Source organism: Malania oleifera, chromosome 5 (genome assembly GCF_029873635.1).
Source record: "Malania oleifera isolate guangnan ecotype guangnan chromosome 5, ASM2987363v1, whole genome shotgun sequence".
NCBI classification, from domain to species: domain Eukaryota; kingdom Viridiplantae; phylum Streptophyta; class Magnoliopsida; order Santalales; family Ximeniaceae; genus Malania; species Malania oleifera.
In genome coordinates this window covers 84283508-84296336 of record NC_080421.1, presented here as the reverse complement: position 1 = coordinate 84296336, position 12829 = coordinate 84283508, and the positions used below count along the sequence as shown (strand labels likewise).

The 12829-nt window shown below is 33.3% G+C and overlaps 1 protein-coding gene across 2 annotated transcripts; it reads left to right on the top strand.

Moving 5' to 3' along the window:
- Positions 1 to 541: 541 nt before the first annotated feature.
- On the top strand, positions 542 to 11148 carry LOC131155629 (small ribosomal subunit protein uS13z/uS13y/uS13x). 2 transcript variants are annotated; one of them, XM_058108885.1, is made up of 4 exons: positions 542 to 768; positions 865 to 1025; positions 10509 to 10697; positions 10790 to 11148. In XM_058108885.1, the coding sequence occupies exons 1-4, from the start codon at positions 766 to 768 to the stop codon at positions 10893 to 10895; spliced, it is 459 nt and encodes a 152-aa protein (XP_057964868.1). In that variant the 5' UTR covers positions 542 to 765; the 3' UTR covers positions 10896 to 11148. The 2 variants fall into 2 exon arrangements, with proteins under 2 accessions (XP_057964868.1, XP_057964867.1); XM_058108884.1 differs by having other exon boundaries at positions 610 to 768; positions 10509 to 11148.
- The last annotated feature ends 1681 nt before the right edge of the window (positions 11149 to 12829 follow it).

Here is a 12829-nt window from a genome sequence, read left to right as displayed (position 1 = left end):
TAGTCCTGCGAGATTTATCACGTGTCACAACGCGAATGGATTGCAGGGGCAAATCTCGCAGCTTGGTCCTGTGAGATTTGCGCCATGCTTCACGGTTCTGCTGGCTGCTCTCTTGAAATCTCGCAGCTCCAAACTGCGAGATTTGCTCCAGCCTCACCACGCGTCACCTTCCCGCTGATTCTCTCGTTGCCACGCATCGAAGGAAGAGCGGCCCATCAATTTAAATCTCGCAGCATGAAGCTGCGAGATTACGTAAGCATTATTTTAGGAAAATTTTTCTCAATCAGAGTGCTATTTTATATTTTATTTATATATAATATTAAAACGGGAAAAAACTCCGATTCTAATTATGTGAAATGTTTTAGTATTTTTACGTATTTGAGTTAATAAAAGTTAATTATATAATAATTTTGAGAATACATGAGAGTTTAATAATTATAATTAAACTATAATATAGCTTATAACTTCTTGTTTTTGGATAAGACGGAAAGTTTATGTAATTTTCTTGGTATAAAAAATGAGAACCATGCGCTTTGAACCCCATTTCGAATCGCTATCGACCGGGTTGGGGTCGAATAAACAAGTTGGTTTGGGCGGCGTTAATGGATCGCCTCCAAAGTTAAAAAACCACCCGCCAGCTACACATTAGATAAAAATTTTCACTTCTAGGGTTTGCATTTTGGACCCCGTAGCATTTCTTCTCTTCGGAGCCGTCGTAGCGCACGCGAAGAGAGCTGCTGGTGGAGCCAGTCTGAATCCATAGCCATGGTTAGTTCTACAGCAAACAACTCTCTCTCTCTCTCTCTCTCTCTCTCTGCTTATATTGTTCAGTGTTTATTCATTGTATTTTTTATTTGGTCGCAGTCGCTCGTAGCGAATGAAGAATTTCAGCACATTCTTCGTGTACTGAACACAAACGTGGATGGCAAGCAGAAGATCATGTTTGCCCTTACTTCCATCAAAGGTATTGGTCGCCGTTTTGCCAACATCGTCTGCAAGAAAGCCGATGTCGACATGAACAAAAGGTTAATTTTATTTTAATGTTGCCATTTTATTTCGTTAAATATTTGCGTGCTCAGAAGTTAGTGGAACTTGGCACAAAGTGATCAATTTTGAGGCTATTGTTTTGGTTTTCAGACACTGTATCATTTCGCTCTGTTAATGCAAGTAGTGTTACTGGTCTAAGTTGAGTTGTGGTTTTTATTTTTGACAATTGACACATCTTGAACTAAATAGTGATTTGATTTATTTTTGATTTTTTTCCTGCATCTCATTAGTTATCATTTATCAAACAGAATGTTGGGTTTTTGCCTTTTGGTTTGATTTATTTTTGATTTTTTTCACTGCATTTTCATTATTTATCAAACAGAGTATTGGGGTTTTTCCTTTTGGTTTGTTAACGGCATCTTTGATATCGATGCATAAATTAAATTGGAAAGAGTTTTTCTGGGAAGCCTTATAGCACCAGCTGCATATGTAGCCTTCTGTCTTTATTTTTTATTTTTTATTTTGTGCTGTTATATTTGGGTAGGACCAGGTTGTTTGCATAGTAAACCTGTCACTTGATCCCCCATGTTTGGCTTATATGGAATTCCTTTTCTCTTCATGAGCACTTTTGAAATTGAAACCATTCTTTGTGTGCTGTTTGGGTTGGGTGGGTTAGGTTGGGGGATTCTATGAATGCCGGTAATGCAACTCAGGTCCATGTCATGTAATGGTATATAAAACACGAGATAGCATGTGATTATGAACGGAATAGTGATAATATTATTGTTTTTCTAGATATAGTACAATAAAGCATAAATTTTGTAGAGTTGTTTGTATTTAATTTAGAATAAATATTGAAGAGGATTATGAGAATTTTTTTATGGTTGGGCACTAGTGATGGTAAGAGGATCATCTTGTTAGTTGGGATTTAGTTTGGAGACTTGTCCAAAAACATCTCTCAAGTTGGGAATGATTATGGTGGTTCTTGATGGAAGTTCCTATGACACGATGTTGTTAAAATAAGTTGATAATTGTAGGGATGGTGTGGCATTAGAGATAGCAGCAATCCTTTTCATGTGAGTCCTTAAAAGTTTGTTTCTTTTTGAGTTTGGTAGCACTAACGATATTCAATTTTGGGAAGATGTGAGGCTCGTTGAGAATTCTCTGAAAGCTTTGATGCCTCGTCTTTTTAGGCTTTCTATCAATCATAATGCTCCAATAGCTCTTATCCTTTGTAGCAAGCTCTCTATTTTAAGATTTCCATTTTTTTTTTTTAGAATCTGAATAAAGGAAAGGTCATTGATCTAGCTGATTTCTGGAGAGTTTTGAATCCCCCCCTTCCCCTTGAGGTGTACTTTCACATATTTGGTTAGGGGATAATTCTAATTTCTTTTTAATTTTTTTTTCTGTGATTATGAAATCTTCAACTTCATATTCTTTTTCTCTAAATGATCTAATTTTGAATGCTGAGATTTCTTGTAAGATGAAGGCGTTTACTTATTGCAGAGTAGGAAATTAGCCTAGATATGTTTATGATGTGTTTAGAGTCTAACAAGACAGATGAACATCCTTTTCTATGTTGCTGAGTGGATAGACTGTTATGGGTAATCCAACAAGTAAAAGACTTAATGTTGGTGCAGTCGTGGGGGTTCTGGGAGAAGTAAGAATGTAGAATTTTTTAAGATGTGCTCTACATGCTGTTTCTTTTTACATTGTGGATTTGATGGGAATGCAAGGATCTTGAATGATAATGTCTTTGTATTTGTTATGGGTTATAGTTGTTTTCTTGGCTTTTTTTGGACATTTTTCTTTGGGGATGGTTTGGGGTATTTCTTTGTTTGATTTGCAAAGGCATTGCAGGCCTGTCCTTTCTAAATTGTCTTTAGTTTCTGATTAGAGGATGCCTTTTCTTTTTTATCTCTTTCTTATTAGCGAATTTCTTTTATTATAAAAATATACACATCTATACCATTCTTATTGATGTTTTGCATAAACTATTTTTTCAAAAAAGGATGAGGGGTGCTGTTTTGGTGTTTATTTATTGAATTTGTCTTTCATGACAGTTAGTGACAGATAGCAGTTTTTTTCATTGTTAGGCTTTATGATGTTTTTAATTTTTGTGTTTATTTTTTTAGTTAGTAAGCAAATATTTATATAAAAAATAGAAACAGTGTTCATGTTTATCTTGTGACAACTAAGTAGGACTTGTATATTTGATGCAGAATTTTAAATGGGAAACTAATTTGTTTAAGCCATTTGTTATTTTCTCACGACTCCATTAATTACAATAATGTAACCTTGTTTCTAAATTTTCCAAATTTATGAAGAAAAGTTGGAGAACTCTTTTTTATTGTTTTCTAGTTTCCCTATATAAATCTTGGAAATCTGGGAAACAAAAATTGACATTTTTGTTATTATATATAAATCTGAAAATGGAAAAGAAAACTGTTTTCTAACTAAGCATTCCCTTAATATCTTGCTTCAGAAATCAGAATCTTTGTTTTAAAAGGTGTTATTAGGAGGGTGCGCCTCCATGTTTTTTCTGCCCAAAACGCACCAAGGCACAATTTTAAAGCCGAAAATCCCCAATAGTGTGTCTTTTTGCACTGGGCATACACTTCAACCCAAAAAGCATGCCTTTTATGCCTTCACCAGAGATGCATACGTATTATAGATTGTGTACAGAATAAATATTAGGGTTCTTGCTCGTTCGTTCTTTGAGATTCTTCAAATCAAGAAGCCTCCATTAACAAACAATCCTCGCTCATGACTTTTGACCATGTTTTGGATGATCAATTGACACCAATTCTTCCTACTCTAGCAACTTTATCTTCTTATGTGATCTTTGTCCATGTCAAGGACCTGGCAAATCCTCAACACTTGAATTTCTTCGTACCTTCTCCAAATCTTAGTGTCTTCTCTCATCTTTGTGACTTCTATGTCATTCCGTGAGCAGTGACGACTGTTTGCAGACATCTCATCCACTGCATGACCTCTCTCCGGTTGCATTTAGAGATTGTTTGCGGGATTTGAGAAGCAAGCAGAGAGAGAGAGAGAGAGAGAAGTGAAGAGATGAGAAGAGTCAAGAGATGCTGAGAGACGAGAGAGTAGGGAGACAAAAGACTTGAGAGATGTGGGATTGGGATCTGCTGTGGAATTTACTTATTATTATATACATGTAAGTGACACATGGCTATTTTTAACCAAGAAAAGCACACATATTAGGATCTGAACATCAAATTTTGACTTTAGCCCCACTTTAAGTTATTTAGGGTTTAAAATACATAATAAAATTTATAAAGTTTAATGTTTATAATTTGTTTATGTATATTTTTAATAAAATATTAAATTCCTAAAATGCTTATGCCTCAACATCTTGAGGCTTGTGCCTTGCCTTACCAGGGATAAAAAACCTTGCCTTATGCCTTCGCCTTTTAAAACACTATTCATAATCAAGTAAGATCTTTCCCTTAGGAAGAAAGTGTATACTGTTCAATTTATCCTTTTAGTGTCTTGCGCATCTATATACATGTGTACACATTTATATTCTACCAGTGAATTAAAACATAGGTGTTTGGCATTTGTTGAACATTGCGTTACAAGTTGCGAAGCACTAAATTTCTGGAAGGGTAGTGTGTTTGTGCGTTGGACATTTGGTCTCGTTGAACACTTCTTTATGTGTATTTGACTCGTCAAAAACATGTCGATAATTTTAAAGTATATTTTTAATGTTAGAAATCTCTTTGACTTGTATTGAACACTCCTTTCACACTTTTAAACATGCTTTGGACACATGATAACATGTTGGAATATGACTTTCTTTCATTTATTCATAAAAAAAAATTATAATTATGAGATAACATCCAAAAGTATAAGTTTCCAATTAAAATTACAATTAACTTGTAAAGACTACAACGAAATAAGTGATGTGGTTAATTTTGGGAAAAAGGAGAAAATAAGATAATACATGTCTATTTAAATTTTTTTTTTGGTTATATAAATATTTATACTTAATATTTTTCATATGCAATGTATCTAAACATAATGTTATCGAAAGTTTAATTGTGTCTATGTAGTGTTGCATCAACATTTCTGTCCTTGCTTCTTAGCTTGTATGGTTAGTGATAGCCCCTTTTGAATCATGCACAAGGCTGGGTAATATTGATGGTTTGTTCGGTATCATTTCTATTTTCTCTTTTCTATTTTCTATTTTATTGTTTTTGTATAGTGAAGAAACAAATTGTGAAAATGCCCTTGTTTATATTGCTAGTTGTCTATTTTTGTAATTGGCTTTCAATTGTTTGCAAAAAAAAAAAAAAAAAGGGAAACTAGATTTTGAGGTTTTTGGCAACCTATTTCCCTATATTTTAATATCCAGAACTAGCTTTTTTTTTTTGGATTAAATCATTCATTTTATGCAAAAGTTTGTATTAAAATTGAAATAGAATGATCTTGAGATATAATAAAATAAATATTTATAAAAATTAATTCTATTTGAAAAATATTTTAAACATTTTTCAATGGTCACTACAAGAAGATTTTCCTTGTAAAGCAAGTTTTGAAATATAATAATAAAGTGAAATACAATAACAATAACAACAAAACCAAACCTTAAGTCCCACTAGCTGGGTCGGCTACATGAATCATTTTCCATCAATTTATGCGATCATGAACTTTTTTTTTTTGTGACAAATTCAGGGCTATTAAATCTTTGCTATCTCATTTCAAGTTATTTTAGGTCTACCCTTACCCCTTCTACTGCTCTCCACAGTAACTAACTCACTTTTCCTCATTGGTGCACTATGTGACCTACGTTGCAAGTGCTCCAACCATCTGAGTTGTCCATCCATTATCTTATCGTCTATAGGAGTTACACCTAACTTACCGAGAATATGTTCATTCCTTAATTTATCTTTCAGTGTTATACCACTCATCCATCTAAGCATTATCATCTTGACAACTTTTACTTTTTGGATATTTTGTTTTTTGGTTGCCCAACATTATGATCTATATAGCATAGCGAATCTTATAACCGTCCTATAAAAATTCCCTTTTAATTTTAAGGATATTCTACGATCGCAAAGCACACTTGAAGCACTTCTTCATTTTACCCAACCTACTTTAACTCTATACATTACACCATCTTCAATTTCTCCTTCAGCTTGCATAGTAGATCCTAGGTATCAAAATCTACAAGTACTATTTGTTTCTTCATCATCAAATTTAACCTTGTCTCTAGTATTCCTCCTACCATTTTTTTGAAATACATTTTATATATTCTATCTTATTTATGCTTATCTTAAAGCCTTTAGATTCAAATGTTTCTCTCCATAATTCTAACTTAGCTTCTACTTTGTCCTAGTTTCATCAATCAATACAATATCATATGCGAACAACATACACCATGGAAGCTCATTTTGAATACTCTTAGTTAGCTGGTCCATCACTAAAGTAAAAAGATAAGGGCTCAAAGCAGATCCCTGATGTATACCAATGGTGATTGGAAATTCTCTAGTTTCTCTTTCTATAATCCTTACACTAGTCATTACTCCATTGTACATATCCTTAATGACATCAGTACACCCTACTAAATACACTTTTTCCTCCCCTAAAACCCACCATAGAACTTCCCTAGTTTTCATATCACATGCTTTCTCTAAGTCAATAAATACCATATGCAAGTCTCTTTTCTTTTCACCTAAACTTTTCCATTAATCTGCTTAAAAGATATATAGCTTCTGTGGTAAATCTCTCAGGCATAAAACCAAATTGATTTTTTGAAACCTTCGTTTCTAGCCTTAATATTTGTTCAACTACCCCTTTTCCACAGTTTTTTCGTATGATTCCTAAGTTTAATTCCACGATAGTTATTACAATTTTGAATTTCTCCTTTATTTTTATATATAGATATTAAAGTGTTTTTCCTCCATTCATATGACATTTTTTTAGTTTTTATAATTGTAGTAAATATATTCGTTAACAATATAATTCTGTTATCACCTAAGCATTTCTAAACTTCAATTGGGATGTTATCCGTTCCTATAGTCTTTCCATTTTTCATCTTTTTTAGTGCAAACTTAACTTTAACTCTAATTTTGCGAATAAATTTCATATTTTTAGTTTTTTCCTCATTTGTCAATTCTAAGTTTAAGCCTTCTATTTGATTTTCATTAAACAACTTATTAAAGTAACTTCGCCTTCTATCTTTTATGTCTTTGTCCTTAATCAAGACAATATCATCCTTACTTTTTATACATTTTACATTTTCTAAGTCTTTACTCTTCCTTTCTCTAGCTTTAGCAAGTTTAAATATATTTCTTTTTCCTTTTTTTGTATCTTATCTATCAAACGAACTATTAAATAATCTGTGTTTAACTTCACTAACGGCTTTTTTTGCATCTTTTCTTGTCTCTTTATACTTTTCAAAGTGATCCATGTTTCTACATTTTTGTTATGTTTTATACCAATTTTTTTTTATCTTTACAGTTTTTTGGACATCTTTATTCCATTTCCAACTTTCTTTACTATTCGAGAATCTTCCCTTTGATTTATCTAAAATCTCTTTTGATATTTTTTAATTGACCTAGCTAATCTACTCCAAAGAGTATTTGTATCTATCCCATCCTCTATAGTCCAATCCGCATATTTGATCATTTTTTTTTTTAAATTTTATTATATTTTCTCCCTTTAGGTTTCACCACCTAGTTCTCTTACACTAGTTTATTTTATTCTTTTTTTTCCATTTTTTAATACATATACCTAAGACTAAGACTTTATGTTGTGTAGTTAGGCTTTCATGTGGAATAACTTTACAATCCTTGCATGATAAACGATCTGCCCTTCTAATTAAAAAAAAAAATCGATTTGTTTTCTATTTTGTCCACTTTTAAAAGTTATTATGTGTTCTTCTATCTTCTTAATGTAAGTATTTATTGTAATAAAATCATATGATGTAGCAAAGTCTAAGATCATCTCCCCACATTCATTTGTCTCCATATCTATATCTTATATGTATCTCTCATAACCTTTATTATTCCTTCTAACATGTCCATTCAGAAACAACCATTTATTTAATCAAACTTTTAATTTGTTTTAGTTTGAGAAATACTTATTGTTATTGTTTTTTAGTCTTTGTTTATAGTTTTTGTTTTCATAATTTTTGACAGTAATAGCAAACGGTCCCTGTGTTATTTTGTGATTGGTATTGTCGATCTATTTTGTTTCCCTTGGTCAAATTCCTCACTGATTAAACTGCATCGATTTGCATAGAGTAAATTCTTCCCAAAAATGGGAGATTTAGCCATGTTTGATTAGCCATTTGTATCAAATTTTGTTGCTTCACCACTATAATGGAGCAAGCAACCTGTGTTTGATGTGGGTATTATTCTTGGAAAATTGCCATCATCTATCAATGATTTCAAGATTGTTTTCTACACAATATGGTCTGAAAAACATATTTATGGAGAAGGAAGCAACTGTTCTATTGAATTTGAGCCAAATAAAGGAAGCTAGCTGAAGAACAATTTGTTTCTATTGAAGAATTAATCGTTAATAACGTATTCTCAAATCTACTATTCAATATGATGGTTTGCTTCCCTTTTTAGTACCTGGCGGACGTGTGTCTATGCACTCATTATGATGATCCCTTTCACTATGCTTGCTTGAGTTCGAATTTTTCATGGTTCTTTGTTGGTGTAATTGGATGCCCATTGCAAAGAATGCAAGAAGGTTCAACATTCTTCAACAAGATACAGTGGTGCAGCTGTACGTGGAGATTGATTGTGGAAAATTTGAACTTATTATCTACTTTACTCTCAAAATTCAGGGACCTTTTTTTTTCCTTTTTTTTTTTTTCAAAATATAAACGAAGTGGAGGAGAATGATGTGGCCTAGCCCGAAAGGGCAAAAGAAGTCAGTCGATCCATTTACCTTGATTCTTGAACAGAATTTATATTCTAGAAGTTTGTTGACTAGTGTAGTATAATTGTTGTCAAATTGAGGTTCGAATGATGAATTGAAATTCTAATTTCGAGAATCAAATCAAATCATAAGATTCATTAAATTTTCCAAAATCAATTTTAAATGACATGCTTATATTGATACACAAATAAAATGCAAAATAATAAAATACATTTAAATTTTGATAATTAAGAAAAATCTTATTTTATGTGCACACTTTCCCTAAACAAATGAAAAGTAATAGGAGTTAGGAAATGTCAATAACATAATGAACTTTCTGCTATTTAAGGAATCAAGAAAATATAATAAAAAATTGAACTATTGAAGTTCTATCAATTAAAAAAAATATTTCATGTCCATTCTTTCTCAGATTTAAAAATAATAAAAATTAACCTAAAAATATGTTAATAATTGATCAAACTGCTAAACGAACTAGCTTTTTATTGTGAGTATTCCTCCCCTTCTTCTCAATGGCTGAGCACTATACTCTTTCTAGAGTGAAGAATGGTTTTGTGAAGGCAACATAAGACCTAAAATTCTATTTTCTCTTTTTGAGCACAAAATTGATGTTGACAAGGAATGGAAGGTAATCATGTAAAAACAGAAGCAATAAAAAAAGAAAGAAATATTGTTTTGGAGTTTTTAAATTGGTTGGGTTTGTTATGATATGATAGGTCCAAAATCATGTGAATTGATAGATGCAGATCAATTCAATAGATTCATGATGTGAAACGATAGATTCGGCTAGGATTCAGTTGTTTTTAGATTTGCTACTAAGATTCGAATCGATTTGGTGTGGAATTGATATGAATCGTATGACTGGCATTGTGAATCATAGGACTCTAGTTATGTGTTGTATAATTATGGTATCTTTTAGAATATTTTAATAATGTTAGATCTTGTAATATTTTGCTCGAGGAACAAGCCAGCTCCTTTCTTAGGAAGCAACTAGTGTCATGCTGCAAGTATCCACTCACAGGGCGTGTGTATTAGGTAGGAGGAGCTTTCTGGAATTTTGATTTTAAATGAGTGATTCCTCTGTTCTAGTCTAGCACAAGGCTAAATTCTTTTGCCCCAGTCAAACACCTTGGGGCTGAACAAACATTAGTTCTCTTCATTTGCTTTAGGCTTCTTCGGTTCCATATCAGGTATTTCCATGTAGCTTAAAATGCCTTCTAAATGTATGCAGCATTCTCTAATTGGGAAACAAAAAGAATTTAAGGAACCTGAGTGAAACCAGGTATATATGCAACACCCCTACTGGTTTTGCATATTAATTTCCACTTTTGATCGAAATAGCTAAGTATGTGCCATTTTTTGGTAGTCTGCTCTGTGTGCAGAAAAGCTGCAAAAGTAGCCCCCACCCTTTCTTCCCTTAGGTTTTTTTTTAATATCTTCTGTTTTAAGTTGCCACCCACTTGTTTAGTTTTGAATTGCGTAATTCAATGTGCTTTTAGGGTGATTTGGTGAATATTGTTATGGTGCTAGACTTGTGGTTTAAATTGTTGCAAATCTGTGTTTCCTGGGATTTTGATGTTTTTGGTGTGATGTGTCACTTGTAGAGCTGGTGAGCTATCAGCTGCTGAGCTTGACAACCTCATGGTGATAGTTGCAAATCCCCGTCAGTTCAAAATCCCAGACTGGTTTCTGAACAGGAAGAAGGATTACAAAGATGGGAAGTATTCCCAAGTGGTTTCCAATGCGTTGGACATGAAACTGAGGGACGATCTTGAACGATTAAAGAAGATCAGGTTTGTCTTAATTTATGTTTTTGTCATGATCCATATTTGTATATTAATACAGGGAAGGGGATGTCTCATGTTACTTTTTGACAATGGTACAGGAACCACCGAGGTCTCCGTCACTACTGGGGTCTTCGGGTGCGTGGGCAGCACACCAAGACCACTGGTCGTAGAGGAAAGACTGTTGGTGTCTCCAAGAAGCGTTAATCTTGGAACTGTTGTCTTCTCTGCCTGTTGTTTCTGGCTTGCATTATTTTGAAGTCTGTATGCAGGAACTTAAAACATCAAGTGCAGTTGCTTTCTTGGAATGCCTATTTGGTTCAGATGCTTGGTTATTGTTCCTCAATACCATATATTTTTGCACTTAGCTATTGTTTAGGCCTTTAAAAAAATGACTTGAGAGTTAGTTGTTTTTCCTGAACGCAGTCTCTCTTTTTCCCCTGAAATGCACTTTTATTAACTGTTGAGGTTTTTGACCCATGATAATGTGGGAGGCACGCCATGAGGGTAAAAAATTTGCTTTCGGCTTGGGGTGGTTTCTGTTTTGTCTGTCTTCCTTGGGACTTGCATTTTCCAATTGCTCTGGGCTGGGGGATTGTTCTTCAGAATCTAAGGGGAGACGATTGAAGGGTGGAGGACATAACTGGCCCAGAGATGTACTTCCACGAGGAGTACATTTACGAACGTAACAAGAAGGGCAGGAGAATTTTTGATTTGCAACATAAAAATCGGGAGGGAGAGAATCTTTTATTAATATACTTGGTATGGTAAAGCTCAGCGGATGCAAAAAGCTTTGTGAATCGTCAAAATGCGTTTGTGGATGACATTACTGAGCCAAAACCCAAAAACAAAATGCAATTTTTCACCCATGGTTTTGATGCCCGCCCAAAGAAGAAAGGGAAAAAGAGAAACATCAGAGGAGCATCGGCTGGTCGCCACACCTTTATTTAGTAATCTAAGCGGTATGCATCACATCCATCGAGTCCTGCCTTCAAACCCAAAAAAAAAAAAAAGGGGGGGGGGGGGGGGGGGCGGCCAAAGGAAAAAATCTAGCTCTGGTGTAGACAAATCGTCGTGTGCAAATGCAATGGCATCTACTTGTAGGCATCAGCAATTCATAAAATAAGTTGCCGAATCTTGTTCGTGAGTTGTGACTTTCAATTCTGAAACTAAAGGTTAGAAAATGGAGGGAAAAAAATAGAAAAGAAGAAAGGTAAAGGGCAGAAAAAAGAAAACAGAAGACAAAATCAAGATTCCCTGATATTGTCTGCGTGTGCCACTGTTTATTTATTGGTCCAAATTTGGCCCTATTCAGAAAAATATATGCATATAATAGATATTTTGTCTCTGTGCCACTGCCAAGATTCTAAACTCTTTCTCTTCCTTCAATAACCGATAGAAAGTTGTATCTACACATGCATCACTCCATTCTATAATAATAATAATAATAAAAAAGACTCATTTAGTTTTGAAAAATAAAATTTGTTAAAAACATATTTTCCACAAGACGATCACTTTATTAAAATAAAATTTAAAAATAATTAAATAGTTTTGAAATCTGTCAGAATGAAGCTGTAGCCATCCATTAATTAAGAACGCCCAATAGATAATAATTAGTTCTATAATTAAACCAATGTGCTGTGTAGTGTTAATTAAGCATAGATCCAAAATAGAAGCCATTGGAACTGCAAAATGAGACGGAAGATATGAAAAGCCATTAGCAATGGAAGGAAGCTGTTACGAAAATGGAATCAGGATAATATTATTGTCAAGTGTAGTAGTTGCTGTAACATATATATTGTAAATCTGCTATCTGATAGCCTATTATCTTCTTGTTACGTTATTTAAATTTGAATTTATAACTGCAATACTCTGTACCGTCCTTAGGACATCTTCGAATCAATGAAAATAACTTCCGCAGTTTTCTATTGTGTAATGGAGAATTAATTTTTCTTATATTTTTTGCAGGGAAAACACAAGAAACATTGTTTTATAAAGATGTCTTTTGTTTTCATCTAACTTTAGCTTCAGAACATAGTAGTTGGTTGGAATCGTTTGATATCTCTACATGAATTATTCAATGTTTGGGAGTTCAAGAATTTCAAACTCAAATTTGAATTTGTGTAAATTTAGATAAAATA

Excerpts from the sequence above, each read along its gene's own strand:
- LOC131155629 (XM_058108884.1), top strand. Across the intron at positions 1,026-10,508 it reads GATGTCGACATGAACAAAAG|AGCTGGTGAGCTATCAGCTG; the intron begins GTTAATTTTATT and ends TGTCACTTGTAG.